At 47.7% G+C, this 20,675-nt stretch overlaps 1 protein-coding gene across 7 annotated transcripts in view; it reads right to left on the reverse strand.

Moving 5' to 3' along the window:
* Positions 1–931: 931 nt before the first annotated feature.
* GNAS (GNAS complex locus) overlaps positions 932–20,675 on the reverse strand; it is a 53,145-nt gene continuing 33,401 nt past the window's right edge. For 2 of the 7 annotated variants that reach the window (XM_033094394.1, XM_033094393.1), the window contains 12 exons: positions 15,263–15,335; positions 12,167–12,211; positions 7,992–8,046; positions 7,791–7,910; positions 6,077–6,174; positions 2,935–2,989; positions 2,727–2,800; positions 2,552–2,610; positions 2,326–2,446; positions 2,040–2,170; positions 1,703–1,770; positions 932–1,423 (listed from right to left, as the gene is read on the reverse strand). In XM_033094394.1, coding sequence (XP_032950285.1) covers positions 1,277–1,423; positions 1,703–1,770; positions 2,040–2,170; positions 2,326–2,446; positions 2,552–2,610; positions 2,727–2,800; positions 2,935–2,989; positions 6,077–6,174; positions 7,791–7,910; positions 7,992–8,046; positions 12,167–12,211; positions 15,263–15,335 — 1,046 coding nt within the window. In that variant the 3' untranslated portion in view covers positions 932–1,276. Of the gene's footprint in view, positions 1,424–1,702; positions 1,771–2,039; positions 2,171–2,325; positions 2,447–2,551; positions 2,611–2,726; positions 2,801–2,934; positions 2,990–6,076; positions 6,175–7,790; positions 7,911–7,991; positions 8,050–12,162; positions 12,212–15,262; positions 15,336–18,969; positions 19,465–20,675 lie in introns of those variants that run through there. The other 5 variants (XM_033094396.1, XM_033094395.1, XM_033094398.1 and 2 more) reach the window with 5 other exon arrangements.

Consider the following 20,675-nt stretch of genomic DNA (forward strand, 5'->3'; position numbering starts at 1 on the left):
AAAGGTAAGTTGCTTTGTTCTTGTGCTTTGTCCATGTTTGTGATGGGTTTGCTTTTTTTTTAAGAGTTGTTTGATTAATTAGGAGTTGAAATTAATCGTTACACTTCTTTATCCAGTCCCCACGTCCATCCATATTTTTGTATGATTGTATCTTTGTCTAATACTTCCGCTTCCCTCCCCTTGTGGCTTTTGGATCTTAGGTCATGCTTCAAGAGGCCTTCTATAAACCAAGATTTTAATTGTAAAAACTCACTTTTAAAGTACTGTTTTGTATTTAAACATGTGATTGATCCATACTGAATTCATTTGTGTATGGAATGAGGTAGGGATCCAGCTTAAGTTGTCCCCCAAATGGCTACCCAGTTGTTTCAATATTTCTGTTTTGTAGCTTTTGTTCCATTCCCTCCCCCAAGCTTTAGTGAGGTATAATTGACAAAACTGTAAGACAAAGTGTAGTGTGATTTGATACATGTATATTGTACCCTATTTCTTGAGTAACCCGCGTTCTGATTTTAAACACTGCTTTCTTAAATGTCCCCCACATAACTGAGTCCATACCTTATTACAGCTGGACACAGAACCACACACCTACCACCTATTTTGGGGAGTTGGGGTAAACAAACACCCCGGGGTGTCAGCTGGCAGAAGTTTTGCAGAGCAGTGAAGGTCAAGTGTGGAGTTGTTCAAAAGGCCCAGTGGTTGTCCATGGGGCGCCAGCTTGGCAGAAGGACCCTGTGGCCTTTCTGTATTGTCTGCAGATTCTTTTCAGAAACCGAGATTAGGTCAAGAAAGTGGTGCGAGTCTCACCCACTTCTAGCCTTGGGGCCTCATCCCCTTGGGGTCTTCCCTCGTCAGAGGCCAACACCACCAGGCCACAAGCGGGTAGAGCTGGTGCTTGCCGGAACCGCAAGTAACACACAGGAGTCACATCTTTTGCTCACATTTAATTTTTATTTTGATTTTTTTTAATGCTGCACAAGACAATATTTATTTCATTTATTTCTGTTTGCTGCTGTTATTTTATTGACTTAAAGAGAGAGGGAACTTTTGTGGCCTTTTTTTCTTTTTCTTTTCTGTAGGCCGCCTTAAGCTTTCTAAATTTGGAATACTTAAGCAAGCTGAAGGGAACAGGGGGTTTCGCAAAATCACTCAAGGGGGAAAGGAAAGGTCGCTTTGTTAACCATGCCCTATGGTGGGTGATCAACGGCGTGCACAATTACGGCTCACTCTTACTGAACTGTGCTTAAGGCTTCAGTTAAATTTGGGCGTTCCCTTCTTAGAGCAGCTCGTACTGGCGGAGATGCATGCGCTGGATGATGTCACGGCAGTCGTTGAACACACGGCGAATGTTCTCGGTGTCCACAGCGCAGGTGAAGTGGGGGTAGCAGTAGTGGCGCCCATCTCCACTGGCAGTGCTGATTCTCTGTGGTGCAGGCAGACGGAAACACGTCAGTGCCACCTCTCCAAGGACCCCTCCCCCACCTTCCCACGGTCGATGGGGACAGCTACCAAGGACCCCTGACCAGCTACTGGTGTTATGTTGAAACAAAACCAAGGGGCCCGAAAGCTAAAATTCGCACTGGCTACCAGTGAAACAAAACTGAAGAACTGGATCGTTTAATCCCCATGTGTAGAATTAAGATTTACATCCCCAAGCATAAGAAAATAATCAAAGAGAGACCTAAAGACAGTCTGTACTCACCAGAAACTCATCGCGGATGAAGTACTTGGCCCGGGTCACGCGTGGGTCCTCTCCGGGCTCAGGAGTAGCTAGGAAGGATGTAAGGTTTTCGTTAGGCCAGGCAATTAAAAGAACAGGGCCGAGCTAGAGTGCTATGGCATTGCAGGCCCCGAACCTGGTGGGTTTCTCCGTATGCAAAGGAGTGTTAATAAGATTTGCTTGCTTTCCCTACAGATCTTTCTACTTGGCGAGTTTTCCCTAAATGAACAACCTTCAAGAATGGACATTTTTAACATAGACACGAGTATAAAACGAACAAGCTGAATGTGCGCCCATCCACGGCAGAAGGTCCACGTACCATCCTCGGGAGTAGTGTAGCGAGCAAATTCTGGAAAGTAGTCCTCAATTTTCGATTTCCCAGCAAGGACTTTCTCAGCGAGCAGGTCTTGCTTGTTGAGGAACAGAATCACAGAGATGGTACGTAGCCATCTAACAACACAGAAGGATGCAGGGGTAAGGCCCGGGAGAAGAAAGCCTTTTTTCTGCAGGGGCCCATGCTGACCCAAGACTCCATTTCCTAATGGGGCAAACTTGGGGCAGGAGAGCTCATTGGGCTGGCGGGACCCCAGGGTCCCCACACCCACCTGTTGTTCCAGATGCTCTTGAAGAGGTTCAGAGCCTCCTGCAGGCGGTTGGTCTGGTTGTCCTCCCGGATGACCATGTTGTAGCTGCTGCTGGCCACCACGAAGATGATGGCAGTCACATCTTCAGCACAGAAAGCAAAGGCAATGCGGGTTAGGACAAAAGCAACCCTTCACAATTAAAAAAGGCAAAACGACCTTAAAGGGGGAGAAGCTGTGGCTGCCGTACCATTGAAGCATTGGATCCATTTGCGGCGCTCATCACGCTGGCCACCCACGTCAAACATGCTGCAGGAGAAAGGACACATGGTCACTGCCCAGGGCGAACACTGGCCTACCCTCTACCTGCCAGCGGCAAGAAACCACGATCACCTCGGTGCACTCAAAGAGACCCCTTCACTTACTGGAAGTTGACTTTGTCCACCTGGAACTTGGTCTCAAAGATTCCAGAGGTCAGGACGCGGCAGCGAAGCAGGTCCTGTAACAAAATCTAGGTCAGTGGGTCTCAGCCAAACCAACTGAAATAGGAAGAGCCACCAATCTGCAGCACACGGCTTGACGAGCTGGGAAAGAGGGCTCGGAGGGAACCCGACCGCGAGAACGTTTGCGTACCTGGTCGCTGGGCACATAGTCAGCCTGCTTGATGACATCGATCTTGTCCAGGAAGCTGGGATGGAAAGAAAGACACACAGGAGTGAGGAGAGCTCGCGCCAACTTAGCCGCCATTCCCGCCTCCCTACAAAGTCCAGCAAAACGGAAATGACCGTCCCACGGTTCAGTCAATGCGAGTTTTGCTTGTGTCAGTTACATTTCGGACTCAAAGCTTATCCCTTAGAAAGGTCAGAGCAAACAGGATTTCAGAACCTGGGCCCAAGGCCTGCAGGTATATCACAGGGCAGGGGAGGGGCTCTGGTCTTGTCTTAATTTGAAAAGGCTGGTTCTGGGCAAATCAGCCAGCAGAGGGTATGAAATCATGCCCATTAGGTTCTGTGCCATTTGATAACGATTGACTAAAAAAATTTTCATTTGTTTGGTTATGACTAAAATGGAAGGCAGTTTGAAAACTGTACACTTCATGTCATTCAGTGTTTTTTTAAAGTAAAATGGCACGCTTACAAGTAAGGATGTTTTCCCCCAAGGGACTAATGAAAATGACATTGTTTGAGTTACTCAGAATGGGTATTCCTTCCTTCTACCTTTTAAGAATCTCACTCGTTAAAGAGAACAAAAGAGGGTGACACAAAGGGGCCCTTTTTGCCCTAACCACACTGAACAGGAAACAAGCACAAAGTTCCCTTCCGTTCCATTTGGTCCATGAAGTGAAACACTCCAGATATGAACCCTGTAGTTTTTAAAGAACCTCAGGGGCGTCCAGGTTGTTGGTCCTCACGTGGCAGGGGGCACAAACGGGGGGAGGCTGGGGTCTCAGACTCTCACTAGTAACAGGAACGCCCCTCATGAAAGCACCGTTTTCCATCTCCCTCTCCACAGCCATGCCTTTTCCTGACACAAAGAGTATTTTGCTTGTGTTGCTCGACTAGCCACACCATTAGGAAAATGACTTTTGAAAGATTGGATTAATTTAATTAATACGGGAAAGTAATATTAAAGCCAGCTTTTTTTTTTGCAGGGGGGGGGAGCGGGTTGGAATTGTCTTAAAGTGGGCTAATCAGAAAAGAAACTCCCAAAGGGAGAAAAGTCTATTTAAAGAAATTCTGTAAGTTTTTTCCCTCCTTCCTTTTTACCAGTTGAGAGTTAGTCTGGCTTAGAGGATATACTAACTTGCCCAATCAGTCTTACATTACAGCACCAGTCCAGAAATAGCTCCCCAGCCGCCCTGGCCTCCAGCATGTTGCCATGGCAACAGAACCACAGTTCTATAAATAGTTCAGCACCAAATCTTGTGAGAGAGACATCTGGAAAAGGGCCAGCCAAACCCCAGCTCAACAAATAAAAATAGGCAGCTTAAGAAATGGGCAAGGTACCAGTATCTCAACTTTAACATAAAGGCACTCAGACCAGAAACACACTGGTGCGTGCCAATGCAGGGCGGCTGGAATGCTTGGGCCAGGGAAGGCGCTTTACAAGTTCAGTTCTAAACTACGGTGCTCGCTTTTTCTGAGTTTCCTTAAAACTTTGCATAAACTGTGCAAATGTTGGCATTTGCTTATAAAGTTATAGGAGTAATTGAATGTTGCATTTTAAAAAAAAAAGCTTTTATATACATGGTGTCAGATTTTTAAAAAAACGAAACAAAACCAACAACCTGGCCTAACTACTCTTAATGAAACTTTTGCCCTCCCCCCTTGGGGAGCACTCAGAACCCTCCTGATCTTGTACCTCGTCTTCTGACTTGGATCCAAAACACAAAACGCAAACAATTCCAGGATTTCCATTTGTTTTGCATTGCTATAATTAGCACTTCCAGCTTTTAGTTTAAACTTTTGAGAAAATCAGGGACTTTGTTGAAGGGGTGGGGGTGGGGGTCGCAGGGACTGGGCAAGATGGGACTGTTTTTCTGTCCCTGCTGAAAATACACAAACTTGTCTACTAAACCCTATGAAGTAGCCACATACGTGACAATCAAAAACAACCAAATGCACTTCCTCTGGGAAGACAGGAAGGGCCAGGAAGAATAAAGTGACTGCTGGGCTCCACAGACCCTAACGCCAGCCTGTGTGATTTGCGGGGAGGGGGAGGTCCCAGGATGATGGGGAACTTGCTGTTACCTCTTCCTCCTTCCGATTTTCTCCACTGCTTTTCACAATTTGTCCCTGAGGCTCGGGGCTCCTGAGTAATGCAATTGTAGCTTTTTGTGAGCCAGCCTGGTACCTTGGTCCCAGTTACCTAATATTTTCTAGAGCAAAATCGTTTGCATCTCGGCTGCCTACATCACAAAGAACTGTTGCCCCCTCATCCCCAAGTCACAGGAGAGACTGACTTCGGAGCATCCAAGCTGAGATCACACAGTACATTTCTGTGACGTCAGCACCATCGCACTGTTCTGGCCCTTGCCATCGTACATGTATTTGCTGTCATGTACAGGGTGAGGGAGGTCGTGAACTACTGAAAAGGCAACTCTCCAGATGTTCTCACTTCCACTAGAAAAGGGAGGACACCGTGGCAGGAAACACCCTTGAATTAAGGCCCAATGTAAATGAATAAATCAAGCTAAAAAAGAGAATTCAACCCAAAACCCAGCTTTAGATAAACATAGTCTAGTAATGTGGGCCCCTGGTGGCTACTGCAGTCACTTACCTGACAGCAGAAATGGCAAAGCAATCATCAGCTACCAAGGAGGGAGGAGGCACATTTTTGTGATGTTTTAAATTGCAGCAATAAAATAAAATATTTTTACATTATCCAAGGTATGAGAGCTGACCTCTCTCCCTAAATGCTTAGAGGTCAATTCAATTAAGTACTTCATGCTAATGCATGATGAACATCACTCTACTGCAAGTAATTATCATTTTGCTCTAACAGGCATTAATTGTTTATATAAAATAACGTCACTGCACTAAAAAGTGCAATTAAGGGCTTTGAAAAACAAATGAATCGGATGAGAACTTTCTAACTGCAGGTGGGAATAACTGGCTGGCTGCTATGAAAAGAACTCATTTGCAAGTGACTTTCAAAGCAGGTGTGGCGGTGGTGCCTATCCCCCTCCAGTCCTATCCCCCTCCAGTCCTATCCCCCTCCAGTCCTATCCCCTCCAGTGGTGCCGGGCATGTGCCTGTGTGGAAAGGTTACTTACTACTGGGCACAGTCAATCAGCTGGTACTCGTTGGAGCGCTCATAGCAGGCGCGGACTCCTTCATCCTCCCACAGAGCCTTGGCGTGCTCGTAGAATTCCTGAAGATGGACACAAGAAAGACTGTTGAAAGACAGAAGCCTGCACCCCAGTCAGGGTCAGTCCTGAGGACTGTGAGACCACAGGTCTCCATGCCTGTGACCAACAGCTGCTTCCCAGGGGTGCGCCAAATTAGGGGATTAACGCACATGAAGAACCTTCCTAAGATGTGCTGGGATTCAATTTTCCTTCAAGGAAAATTTGAATTTTACCAAAAGAATAGTATGATTGGGAATTGCTGGCCCGGTCAGCACCTGTCTTTTCGGGAAGGGTTGGAATAGGAAGAAAGGAAGGAGCCAATAAGCTCCAAGATGTTGTAAATTACAGTAGGTTACAGTTCACATTTCACTTGAACATGAAAACATTTTAGTTACATGGGGGCAATCTGCCCTTACAAGGAAAGGTTTCCCCACAATGTGAATTCAGCAGGAAAAGGATTCAAATTAGGTAGAACATCAAGTTCAGATGTCAGGAGGAATACTAAAAGATTGCGGTCTTGATTCATTTTTAACGGGCTGCTATTTTTCTATCAGAAATATAGAATCCTAGCTCATGAAAAAGCCTGTGCATTGCATTATGTATATCGTGTTTACTGCTTGAATTTTTTCCAAACAACGGCTATTTTAAAAAATGTACCTAACCATACTTATTAATACTGCCTTTCCGCTAGTGTAAGCCGGCAGCCAAACCCATTTAAAATACACAAATTCCCATGGAAGCCTGAAAAAAGGCAACAATAACTCATTGTTTTAACTGTAGACAAGTCTTTTCCTTCTGGGCTGCATAAACTTGCACATCTTCCCAACCTGTTTCCCGTTCCTCTCATAAACTATTCTTTCCCCACAAAGGGGTCAAAACGTATATGCTTGATTACAAGCTGTTTTGCGTTCCCTAAAAACAGTTCTTTATGGAGCGGACAAATCTTTGTAAACAGTGTCATGCACGCCAACCAGAACTCACAGAAGAAACTTCCTGAGTTATGATTTAGGTGAAAGTCTTTTCTTGTTTTAAATAATGAGAAAAGAATTCTTTCCCTTGCTCCCAGGCAAGGACTGATTTTAGAAAAACCTCAGTACAGGTTAAGTGGTAAAATGTTTAACATGAGAAGGGCTTCCATTTAGAAAACCTGAGAGCTGGCCCTTCACTTCTGCATCCCTCGGGATCTTAGGGGACTTTCAGTCAACCAATTAACATGTGCCCCACACTGAACACACCACTGTCACAACATGTGTATGAAGGAAAAACTACGGGCGCACAACTCATGACCCTCATAAACACTGATAAGCTAATCAAGTGAGATGTGTAGCGTTAAAGTGTGACATGTACTTGTGGGGACAGGTCAGCCCAGATTTACGGGGGGTGGGGTGGCGTATGTGGGGGGAGAGACCGAATTGGGGCTCACCGGACTTGGGCCATGCCCTAATGAGCTGTAGTTGTTTTTCTAACATCAAGGATCCTTATGGAATTAGCTTTTTCCTCAGAATCACGATCACTGAAATGTGTTTTGCCGGAAGTGTGGCTTGGACACAGGTGTCCCTGGGGTTCCTGTGTGACAGACAGCTGTCTGTGGCACCGGGGAGGGGCTAGGACGAGAACACAATGCCAGGGCGGAGCTTACAGGAGGGAAGTCAAAGTCGGGCACGTTCATCACACTCAGGATGTAATCCACTCTGAACTGGTTCTCGGGGTTGGCCAGCTCCACGGGGGGCACCAGATTGCTCATGGCAGCCACGATTGTCTGCAAAGGAGTGAGCCAGCGGTCAGAGGGCAACACTGTCTGAAAGGGCAGCTAGGGGGTGAGAGAGAAGCAGGCACGTACTTCAATGGCCTCTTTCAGGTTGTTTTTGATGTCCTGCACTTTGGTGGCCTTCTCACTACAGTGGGATTAAAAAGAAAACAAAATCATATTGCATCACGTTGGCGAACAGTGTCGCTTTAGTCAAGAGATCCCAACCAAAAGCATAGTATTCTGTTCTTGAAGGAGTAGTGGGCTCAGATCTGTGCAGAGATTGGAGTTTCCCGAAAAAAGGTGGTTTCAAATGACTACCCCCCAATTCTGCACCTGGGGACACACCAGATTGGGGCCAATTGGCAAACCGGCATCCGACAGTGATCACGGTTACTGTACCAGAAGTTGGACCCTGTCACTATTTCAGATGGGGCCCCCGTGCTTGAAGCCCCCACCGCACACCAAGGTTTCCTGAGTGTGTCAGCATCTCGGTTTGGTGTGATGTCGCTGTGGGCTTGGCAGGAAGTCCCCTGGTTCCCCTTGGGGCTTCCTCGGTGACTGGATTAGTGGACTGAATGCAGGTGCTGGTGGCAATTAGATTCAGGGCTTTGTGGCCCTGAGTATTGACTTGTTTACTTATTTACCAAGTCACTGTGTCTCTCACTGCAGCCAGCAGCAGTGATGGAAGGTTCTAGTTAACATTGTTAGTACACATTGATCCTTCCGCGTGAATAGGATTAAGATTCTGCCCGCGGAAGTTTTTATGGTCTGGGGCTTTTGTGCTGAGGGGTGAAAGGGGTGTCCCCCCCTCTTTAAATAGAGGTTAGAGGTTGTGTCAACTTTAAAATTTTCCTTTTAACTTGCACACATTCCAGGATGGCCTGTGTGAAATGATCCACACTCCGCCACTGATAAAAGCAATACCCTTTGGCTTCGGGGTTCCCCGATGGAATGTTTGTACCCCATTACATCACTTTGTACCCCATTATGTCACGTGACACGCTGTGTCTTTCACAAACTGTCTTCATTAGAACTCAACCATGGAACATTCTTGAGCGTGTGTTTACAGGGGGTAAGGAAGGACCCCCTAGCTGCAGTATAAATCTTGCCACGTCTATTGCCCCACCTGCATCTTGGTGTTTGAGTGGGGGGTATGGTACCAACCAACACACACCTACTAGGCTCTGGGACGTGACTATCAACCTCAAGAGGAGGGAACTGAGGCTGAGAGAAGAAAAGTCTGAGTCACAGAGGCAGAAGGGACAGTTTATCTTATACTTGCTGTGTGTAATTTCTAAAAGAATCTCTTGGATTCCCACTTTTTGAAGCATTCACTTGGTTGATTTACCACGAGTCATGGGATGGAGGCCATAATCCCTCAGGAGTAGAACATGACAGAACATGAATGTAGCAGAAATGCGAAAGGGGTTAACAGCAGTTACAGGCTGCCAGAGTGGTTAGCAGGGATGCGGGTGGGGGGGCCATGTGCTCCCCTGCCAACAAGCCCCCCCCACAAGAATCTGGCCTTTCCTGTTTCAAATTATAATCGCTAATATTCCCTGAGCATTTTCTTCTTTTAAGATATTTGCACATTTATTTGAGGGGTGGGCCCTCATTTTCTGAATGATCTCACTTCATCCTTTTTCCAGGATCAACCCTCTTCTGGTTAAATTGGCCTTGGAGACTATGCTATCAGAATAAGCAGCTAGTTTGGTGGTGCTGTTCTTTTTCATCAGCCGTGGGATGTGTAGGTTTCAGGGTGGGGGACGACAGATGATACCAGGAACCCCCCTCTTGGCTATTTAAATACAAGTGCTGCCAGGGTGAGGGGAACTTGAGCAGATATGACTGGTCGGAGGCGTGGTGCAAACCAGGGGTGTGGAACCCAGGCCCCGCTCTGAGGTCTGACTCTGGCCCCTAGACTCTCATGGCAACCACCTGACCCCTTCGTGTGTACAAGGGGCCCTTTCTGAAATCAGGACCGCCCAGACTTGAAGCTATAGTCTAAAATCAATTATGCATGTTAGAAGTTTAAAAGGACGGGTATGAGTGCCCCTAATATCACATAAGAATTCAAATTCACCTAAGACCCCATAGGACAAATCCATTCCTAGTCATTATAAACAGGCTCCATTTCCATGGTAAAGGGAGCCAGTAACCTCTGGTTTTAAGGTCCCACAATAGTTAAGATTAGCTATCTCTGGGTATCAAATACCTACAAGTACATACCGCCAGAGAAAACTATTTCCAGAAACGAGGTTTTTTTCATTCAGCTTGATTTTTCGGTCTAAGTAGTAGTATGATAATTGGAAAAGTTCCAGTCTTAAATACGGATATTCTGAGAATGTGTTCAGTGTTCATCTATGTTATGTGAATGGGTGTGGGAGTATATCAAGTCTAAAACCAACTAAAAAAGAAATCTAAAATCTAATTCGGGTGTGTAACACTGAGACATAAAACCCTGCCATTGAAGCAATTACTATGTACATGGAGACATTATGCTGGGGACTGGCAGCTTTATCATCTTTTACTATCGCTTAATGAATTGAACGCTGATTGTGAAATTCAGAGACAGTTCCTCAGATATCTTTAAAGCCAAAATATGTATCAAACGCTAGAAGCCTGATGGACTATAAAGAACTGGGGCAGGGGCTAGAAGCACTTTCAGGGTATTGTAGCTCCCCTCCTCCCCCACCACGTGTAAAGCAGAGGCGCTGGGTTCAAATCATAAGCCACCCCCCCTTCAGCTAACTAAGTGGTAGGGGAGGCCGTGTTGTACTAAGTTTCATCCAGTTCTGTACCTTATCTTTGTGCTGTTGTGGGGAAAGACAGACAAAAGAAGAAAGACAGAAGACAGACGCAAGATACAGGGACTGCTGGGGACATGCAGAGAAGTTTTATTTATCACGCATGTTAATACTTATATTTACTTGCACACAGTCACAGATATAAGTGCAGGCAGGTGTTAGTAGGGTTCAAGGATCTAGCACAGCATCTAGCACACAGAAGGTTGTTCAATAAGGACTTGTCATTACTTCTCAAATGCCAACTTTTGGTACAGTAAACTGACAATTAGTCACTTACTACATAGATGCCTATTTTTAATTGTTGTTACACTACATTTTTGCCAGTTAAGGATTTCATTTCACTTTTTTTGGGGAAGGGAGTTATTTTTGGTGGTTTTCTATTTTCCTTTTTTTTTATTTTTTTTTTTTATTTTTTAATCTTTAGGTTTGGTGGTAGGGCCCCCATTTCCCCTCCCCCACAACAGAATAGTATTCTTATTAGAAGTTCCTAAGATAGGGCAATTCCAGCATGCAAAGTATGATAGGACAGAGCCGGGAAGAGGAGAAACTGTAGCCATCATCTAGGGATAACATATTCTAAAAAAAACAGATGAACAAACATGTGTCAGTTACTTTGTCCCCGACCCCAAAATCCTTTGCCCCTCCCCTTCCCCGGCCACAGAAGCCATTTCTTCGAGATGGCTAGATCGATGGCCCTGCATGGTCTCATGAGAAACAGCCGCCCAATGACTGCATGAATATGCAAGCAGCGCTGGAGTGGGTTACCTGCCATGCATGCGTGCGCGGTGGGTAGTGGGGATGCAGGAAGTGGAAAAAAAATTGGTAATGAATGGGAAAAAAAGATGGATGCCATCGTTAATTTCCTACCCACTAGCTAACACAAAGTGCCTTGGATTAAAATTAATTTGAGAACTTTTAAAAGACCAAGAGGCTTTCTGAGATCATTCGTAATGACTTCCGGCAGGGTGCCGAGCATGTTTTCTCCCCCAAATTAAGGAAGGTGTGCACCACATATTTTAAGAGAGGAAAAGAAACTTTTTTCCCCCAAGGAGGTCTGAAATTTTAAAATCAGACCAACCACTGGGTGGATGGAATTTAGTAATTTTAAAAACAAGTAGCAGATTCAAATGGAGAGCTGGGGGTGGGGGGGGGAGGGCTGGGGACTGGACGGGAGAGAAACCATATGGAAAAACATCAATTCTCAAAATCCTAAACTGACCGTTAACGCTGAAATCTGTAACTTTCCCCCAGCTGGATCTAATTAGACTTTAAGATGGCCCCCCAAAAATTGTTTTGCACTTTACTTGCTGTGAAATGTTATGAAATTGTTTATGTGTCACTTGCAAACGTATGCCAAGATGGATGATGGCCCTTAAATGACTCTTTTCTGCCCTCGGTTTCCCAATATGATCTTCATGTTTGTTTGTTAAAAAGTTTTTCTGGTTTGAATGTGCCTACCCATCGCTGTTGCTCCTGGCAGCTTGCGGGTCCTCTTCGCCGCCCCTTTTAAAGAGAGATTGACAGCTCACCTAGTCTGCAAGGCACCGCGATTTCACCAAATCCCCACCCAGCCTTTCTCCATTCCTTAACAATCGGCAGCCATCCCTTAATTCTTAGGTCGCCTTTCTGGCTAACTTGGAATGTCTCCTGGGACTGCGGGCCTTGGAGGGAAGAATTCCACACCTTGGCTGCAGCGTTAGCTGAGCCCTCAGGAGACTCTGGTCGGGGACAGGAGGGACCGGTAATTATTTTCTTGTGCTTCCACTAAATGTACATGCACTAGGGGAGCTTAAGACCTGATGTAGCTCACAATTCTTCTGAGGATATCACCTGCCTCTTCTGAGGCAGCACCTCAGGCTCCCCGTGCTCCCAGATCCCGGTCCTTAGTGTTTATCTGAACACACGGACAGGGGTGGGTTTTGCCCATGTCTTTCCTGGTGTAATAATGACCTCCCTTCCTGCAGTTGGGAAATTGTAAAATGTTTTTATTTATAAATAACGATTCCCCATCAATTGTTATCAATTAAAGCTGTGCTTGGATGGCGAAAAACAAACCAACAATCCCCCCCACCCCCCCCCCCCGGGCAAAAAAAAAAAAAAAAAAAAAAAAAACACCTCTCAAAACCCAGTCTTCACAAATGGTAAGAATTCCTCCTTGGAGGTGGGAAGGGAGGGGGCAGCTTGCCTAGGCCTTCTATGGTTTTGGAATTAATTAGCTTATTAGCTCAACCAGTGTTAATGGCACGTTTTTGGTTTTTTCTGGCACTCAATGTAAGGAAGAGAGTTAGCTTTGCGTTAGGAAAACCCGAATTTGACCTCTATTTCTGAAAGTCAGATTAGAATTCCAAGTTTCTCTACAAATGTCATCGGCACGGCAGTCTGCGGATAGTGAAGGCAAGTTGAATAGCTCAGCCTGGCACTAAGGAAAGCACACATTTACGGGAGGAGGAAAAGACCCCACACCCATTCGTGGACAGATGTCACCACTTCACAGGGAATTCCTGGTGAAGGAAACCGCTTTTGTTGCAATACCGCAGTGAGGAAAAAGAAAAAAGGAGGCTCGTCGGACAAGACAAAAATAAGGTTTCTAGACTCACATGAAGAATTCCCGTCTGTTACTTTCACAGGCTAAATTTAACGTCCTTGGAGATTACCTGTGGCTTCCTCTACAAAGCAGGCAAACTGGGAATGTCCCTTCCTCTTTTTAACAAGAAAACAGAAAAGAGAAGCTCTGGTTTAAATGCCTCGTCTGCATTATAAACAGGCTCACTGAGGGTGGAGAATCCTCTTTCTAAAAATTAAAACAATTTAGGGTGACCTGCAGAGCAATAAAACTTGAAGTAGATTATTTCAGGGATGTCCTATCTTCCATCAGACTCGAGCTAAGGTAAACAGTGGCTGCTGCATCCTTTTAAAAATGCTAGCCATGTCCAGTTTCAATCAAAATATTTATCTAGAGGGGACATGTTCAAATTAGTTTTGCTTAACTAGCCTCATGAAGAAGCACTCCCCGGCAAGTTGCAGGGGGAAAAATTATGCAAGATTTTTCTTTAAATGATAATTTCATATAGCTAAAAGTCTGTTTCAGGCTTTTTGTTTATTGACTGATGGCCATCTCTGGTGGCAGAACTTTACTGAAAGGTGTGTAAGGAATTAAGAATTTCAGAATTGGTTTCTGAAAAATGAAGGTGACTTGTTTAATAGCACATATGTGCTTATTGATAACTCATCGAGTCAATCATAAAATTGGTATAATAGCCTATCCTTCTGAATTCATGGTTAAAGCAGTCTAAACTAAAATGTCCCTTTGTATGATGTCATTTTTTTCTTACCCTCCCCACTATTTGATCTAAAAGATTCTAGAATTTTCTATCAAGAGCTGCCTTCAACGCAGTTATTTTACCTTTGAAAGGTAGTAAAATTCATTCTGTTTTCCCAGTGCTCAGTGCATAGTAGGCGACAGGGGTTTTAAACTACTGTTTTTGGTGCATAACTGAATTAAACTATGCCACCTTGACTCAATCTCCCCTTTTGAAACTACAGGGAATGCAACTAAGGAATACATTTTCAACTGAATCCAGGTTTAAGAAAAGGAATGCGATTCTAAGCAGCTAGTAGTAATTGCGAACTGGTGCCTTCAGGTGTCTGTAATCTGGCAAGGTTACCTGCTCTCACCCCAGTGAAAACAAAGGCTGGTAAACTTAGCTAGGGTCTGGGGAGAAAAGTAAACTCCCGGGTTATACAAGCGCTCCCCTCCATTTGGGTCCTGCATGGCAAGCATGACCCATGTTTTTCTTTTAGGTCCCTAACACATGCACGCTCTTTTTTAACCTTATTCTCACTGCGGTATCGTCACAATGTCCTATACCAAGATGCCTGGAAGGACGTTTCAAAGGCAAAAATGCCCCTTGATCCCGTCAGAAGTACCTAACTCCCAGCCTTTCCATCACTTAAATGTCTCCTTTTTGGTTCCTTTAGGCAAGACTATTGATTTTTAAAAAGGGAAACAATGATTTGCCCATAATATGAATTCCAAGGGGGGGGGTGAGGAGTAATTATTAACAAGGGCTGTCTCTTCCAGCTTTGTGTATGAGATGATTGAAACAATGTCGCCCTAATAATTTAAAACATCCTTCACTGGTTTATTGCATGGAAATCTGCTGGGGGGTTGGGGGGGCGCCTCTCTACAGTGGTCCGTATCGCCTGACTAAGGGGTGGCCACGGCGGGCATCAGCCCTGTTGGAGACCCACTGCAGCAGACCTGTCACCGGGCCACCAGGCGCTATTTTCCCGGGGAAGGGAGTTTTTTCTTTTTCTTTTACAAGACTGGTGCTTTACTATTATTACTATCATTATTTGTTCCTGCACCAAAGATTAAAAGAAGGGGTGTGGGGAGACAGTCCCTAAAGAGCTCTTCCCAGGATTTTCTAGTATGTAGGCTGAAAAAATTAAGTGAAAACTGGCTGCCCAGCCCCCCAAAGCAACCTGAACTTCCTAAAGGTTGGTATGAAAAGTGCTCCTGTCCCTGTGCCCTGGCCCAGCTTTGACACTTACTCTCCATTAAACCCATTTACATGCAGGATCCTCATTTGCTTCACAATGGTGCTTTTACCAGATTCTCCAGCACCTAGAAAATGAAAGTAAGTCTCAGGTTATGAAGGAGGCATTTTACACACTTGGGGCTGCGAGTGGGACTGCTGTGTTTGCCACAGAAGCAACACATACAAACAAACCAAATAACAGACTTGCAATTTTCCTTGACATTTCGACGCATAGGAAAAGAAATATCCAACTCTGTGTCTACCTGCAGTATTTCACCATCAGAATAACAAACAAGAATTAAAGCTTTTGCTGTTTTTCAGGTGTTTTCCCCCCTTTTGGTTGTTTTAAAATTCGGGGAGGGGGGAGCAAAGAGGCAGAGAAGGAATGACGCAATTTTGTCGTGGGGGGAATTGAACTTCTTAAAACCTGAGAATTCACTGGTAAATTTTGTCCGCATAAATGTACAGAGACACGCAATTCATTGTTTGTCAGATTTTTCATGGTTAAAATACCCAGGATTCACAAACAATATACTGCAGTCCCCTCCTGGTCAGCACTGACGCAGCACCTCCCTCCTAAACATTGTCACAAGGCAGCCGCTTTCGGGGCAGGTCTTTTTCCCTTTGGGCTACTGGAAAATCAGCCCCTCCAACCGCAATATTACATGTTATCCAATTAGCCATCCTCCTTTCCCGCAAAGCGTGTCTTTCCAAAGATAAATTCTCTCTGGATTCAACAACCATGTTATGCGGAGTGAGGGGAGATGGCAGACCACCCATTTTCTGTCATCTTCTCAAAAAACACATTTTAACATTAAATGTAGTGTTTGAGAACAACCACGTTACCATGCAGCAACAATTGAGATGTTAAAAGGACAAGACTTTAATCGTAAGGAAAAATATTCCTGGAAACCACTGTTTTCAAAGATTTCAAGCCCTTCCCAACTAAAAGAGTAAGGCGCACATGCCTCCATTTTAAATCACCTTTCTTTTGTAAAGATATAAACACACACACATATTCCCACCAAGCTAGGAGGAGGATTGCTATTTATTTGCAAATGCACGTTCTCGCCAACAAATAATCCTGTGTGAACCACTGTTTGCCCTCCTCCCACACAAACCTGTTTGGGTTTTTTTACCTTCTTTTTCACTTTTAATTTTATTGTTTTGTTTTACTGCCCAGAGAGCAAAGCATTCCTCCTCCTCTTGCTTTTTCACAAGGCTGTAATCAATACCTGTAAGTTAAAATTAGTTTCCACAGAAACATTGATTTCAAAGCAAACACTATCTTAATGAACCCCTCTCAGAAATTAAAATAGTAAAGGCACTATTAAGAGATTCCATGAAGAGAAAACATAATATTAATCAGAATCTCCAACATTCTTATTTCACAAGTGTTAGGATGTGTTATATTTTTCACAGGCACAAACAGATCTGTGCCTCAGTTTCCACATTTATGAAATTAGGGAATTAGGCTGAAAAATTACTGCAAGATCTTCTGTGGTACTGTAACTCAGTTATTTGTCATTAAATTAAGACGGATTAAGAAAGGGTTTGGGGTACCATTTCTTGCGGGGGGGGCATTATTTGGTGAGATCATTTAAAAATGTAAAATGTGTTGGCAGTGGCTTGGGTTGCAGACACCTGTGCCAGAGGCTCTCAATACATTGAGATATAAAGTAGCCATATAGACTACAACTCCTGGGGAAGACTAGCCTATAGTGATTGATGAAAGGTGTGTTCAGAGTAACAGTCTCAAATTAAGAGGAGACTGTGATCACTTGCACAAAGGTGTTAGGTACCATTAGCATCACGCTGGTTTTAAATTAGCATTCAGCAAGCAAGACAGCATTCCTAGGAGATTCTAGACTTTTCCAGGCTTACACTTTGAAATCAAATTATATGCATATTATTATTCACATAGCATCATGTTACCTTTAGAAGTTTTACACAAGACTCCAACATATGTATTATTTAATTACTGAAATTGCAAATGCATAAACACCAGAGACTTATTTTCACTTAATTTTCTGCTTTATATAAATCTGGACCCAAGAGAACAAAGGCATGACCCCATCCAAAAAAAGCAAACCAAACACCACCACAAAGAAAAGCCAGTCTTTCACATTTTATTCTTTATAATCAACCAGTTTGTTGAAATGTAACCATGAATTAGGTCTTAACTAGCCAATTCACAAATTAACTCACATAGCCAAATTACTAAGGAAGTGGAAAACTTCCATATTAACGTTTTTGTAATTCTTCTGGTCATTTCAACAATTTTTTTTATGCTTCTTTTGTTTTATTTTTATTTTTTTCCCAAAGCAGCACCTTTAAGAAAAAGGAGGAAAGGTCAACTCCTTATAGTTTACAATCGCCCCCCCCACCCCCGTTTTGGCCAGAGGAAAAACCGCAATCAAGAGAGAAAACCCAGAACCAAACAACCAAATGTCACTTGACAAACAACTAATTAACGTCTTTTCATCTCCTTCCACCTGGGAAAAAAGTCTTCTCCTTAAATCGCTCTCAATCCCCCCCCCCCGCTGAAAAGGACAAAAAAAAAAAAAAAAAAAAAAAAAAAAAACCACGCCATTTCCAGACCAAGAAGCCATTTACAGACAAATGTCATTTTCCAGTTCTGATTTGTGAATGTCTTTGTTTTTCTTTTTTCACAAAGCACTCTCAATGTGGCCGAGTAACAGGAAAATGTGTGTGTTAATGGTTTATTGGGGGGTGGGGGTGAGAGCAGCTGCTACAATTACTTCTCTTCTCTGCTTTTCAAAAAGCCTGCATGTCTGGAAGGGGAAAAAAAGGTCATACTGTAAAAATGACGTGTCATTTGGCTTCACTGGGCACTTAGCGCACTAACTCCATTTTTTTTTTTTTTGGTCTTATTTTATTTGATTCTCCCCTTCCTTCCACCGCCCGGCCCGGCCGGGACACGTCTGCTCCGTGCACACACAGTATGTCCAGCCCGAAACGCACCAAGTCGCGCCCAGCGGCCGCCGCGCTCACTCCTCCCCCCACCCCCCATTCCGGCGCCACGACTCGCCCGCGCCCCCTCCCCCTCACTGCACCACCTTTACCACTCGGATCCCTTCCGAGGGGCTGATGTCACCCGCCCCCCCCTCCTCGGCCACTTCCCCCGCCAAAGCCTCCCCTTGGCGAGGCCCCCTCCGCCACCGCGGCTCCCCCCGCGTCACCCCCTTCTCTTCTGGCTCCTCTTTCTTTCTCCCCTTCCCTCTCCCAACAAATCACACACCCCACGGAGGCGGGTTCCCCTCCCGCTGCCCGCCACCCCATTTCCTGTCCCCGAAACCCTCTTTTTTGTCGCAGTCTCCGAGCCTTGTAGGGCTCCCCCTCCCCCTCCCCAACACGCACCCAAGCCCCTGGCGTCGTGTAGGCCTCGCGGAAAGAGAGAGAAAAAAGAGCGAGGGGGAAGGCGAGAGAGCGAAAGAGAGAGGGAGAAGGAGAGCTGGCCAGGGAAGGGGACCCGTGCCCGCGTCGCCACGGCCCCCCGCCCCATTTGGAGCCCCTGCCCGGCCGAATCTGCGCCCTGGGGTCCCCCTTCCGGCCTCGCCCCCCAGAAAAAGAGCCCGCGAGCGGGCTGCGGGCTCGGGAGCGCGCGCCCGGGGCGGGGGGCGGGCTCGGCGCGCGCGGCCTGCGGGGCGCCCCGAAGGGCGGCCGGGCCGGGGCCGGCGCCCCCCGCCCCGCCCTTACCCAGCAGCAGCAGGCGGTGCGTGGCCCGGTAGACCTGCTTGTCCTTCTGCAGCTGCTTCTCGATCTTTTTGTTGGCCTCGCGTTGCGCCTTCTCCTCGTTTCGCTGGTCCTCGGTCTTACTGTTTCCGAGGCAGCCCATGGCGGCGGCGGCGGAGCGCGGGGCGCGGCCGGGCTGCGGCGGCGGCGGGCCGGACGCGGGCGGCCTCACGCGGGCCGGGAGGGCCGGGGCAGCGCCGGGCGGGCGGGCCGGGCGCGGGCTCGGCTCCTCGGGGAGGAGCGCGCGGGGCGGACTGCGGGCCGCGGGCCGCGCGGGGAGGGTGGTGTCGGTCGGACCGAGGGGAGCGCGCAGCTCCCCGCCCCTCGAGCCGAAGCCGAGGGGGCTGATGGCCGCTCCGGGCCGAGGCGGACCAGAGCAGGAGCTGCGGGAGCTGCTGCCGCCGCTGCCGCCGCCGCCGCTCTTATTGCCTCGGCCCGGGCCCGCCGCCCCGACCCAAAAGCGCCGCGACGGGCGGGGGGAGGCGGGGGGAGGAGGCGGCGGCAGGGGGGGTGGAAGGAGGAGGAGGAGGCGGAGGGATGAGGAGCCGCGGCCGCCGCGGCGGCTAGGAGGGCGGGAGCGGGCGGAGGGAGGCACCCCCCCGGGTGCCCGGGAAGGGGGGGTCCCTGCGCCAGCACCCGGCCGGGGATGGGACCGGGATGGGCCGGGGAGCCGCCCCCTCGCCCCCCTGGCTCGGGCCCCAGCCGGCCAGCCGCGGGGGGAGAGGGGGCGGCTCCGAGCCGGTGACGACCCCTCGCACGACGCCAACGCTCCACCCCCCGCGGGCGCCGCCGAGGGGCCGGGGTGGGCGGAAGGGGAGGGAGCGCTCGCCCGAGCCCGGACTTCGGAAAATTTTCGAAGAGAGAGACATAGAGAGAGCCAGAGAACAGGGAGTGTGGAAAAAGCGAGGCGAGCACGAACCAAAGGACAGAGCAACCGAAAAGGAAAATGTGTCCACACACACACACAAAGACATAATAAAAGTCCACACTGCACAGCGATGGTGGCGTCCGGGGGCGGGGGCGGGGACGGGGGGCCGACTAGATGAGCCTCTCGTCGCGCCCCCGGCGCCGGGCGCCGTGGCCCGAGCCGAAGGCCCCTGAGGCCCCGGAGCGCCCGCGGCTCCTGCGCTTGGCGCGGCCGCCCAAGTAGGAGAAGAAGGCGCAGCCCAGGAACACTCGGAAGCAGCAGGTCGCCCCGAACACGAAGCCGCAGCCGCGGCCGTGCTCCGTGCGCTTCTGCAGCAGGAAGTTGAGCACCCACGAGGGGCTGCGAACCGAGAACACCAGGAACACCACCAGGGGCAGGTGGGCGCTCAGCGCGCCAGCCTTCAGCGGCCCCGGCCGCCACACGACGCCCCCCACGCGGGGCGCCGTGTAGTAGGCGTCGTCCTCGTCGCCCGAGTCCGTGTCCCACTCAGCCCAGGCCCTACTCGCGCCCCCGACGCCGGCGCCCTCGCCGCCCCCGTCGGCGCCCCCCGCGGCGCCCTCGTCGTCGGCGGCGCCGGCGGCAGCGGCAGCGGCAGCGGCGACGGCCTCGGGGCCGTGGGCCTCCACCCCGGCACCCGACCCCTTCTTTTTCTTCTTCTTCTGCATCTTCTCCAACTTCTTCCTCTCCTTCTCCTTCTTCTTCTCCTCCTTTCTCTTCTGTTCCAGCAGCTTCTTCTCCATCT

This window comes from Rhinolophus ferrumequinum, chromosome 23 (assembly GCF_004115265.2).
Source record: "Rhinolophus ferrumequinum isolate MPI-CBG mRhiFer1 chromosome 23, mRhiFer1_v1.p, whole genome shotgun sequence".
NCBI lineage: Eukaryota > Metazoa > Chordata > Mammalia > Chiroptera > Rhinolophidae > Rhinolophus > Rhinolophus ferrumequinum.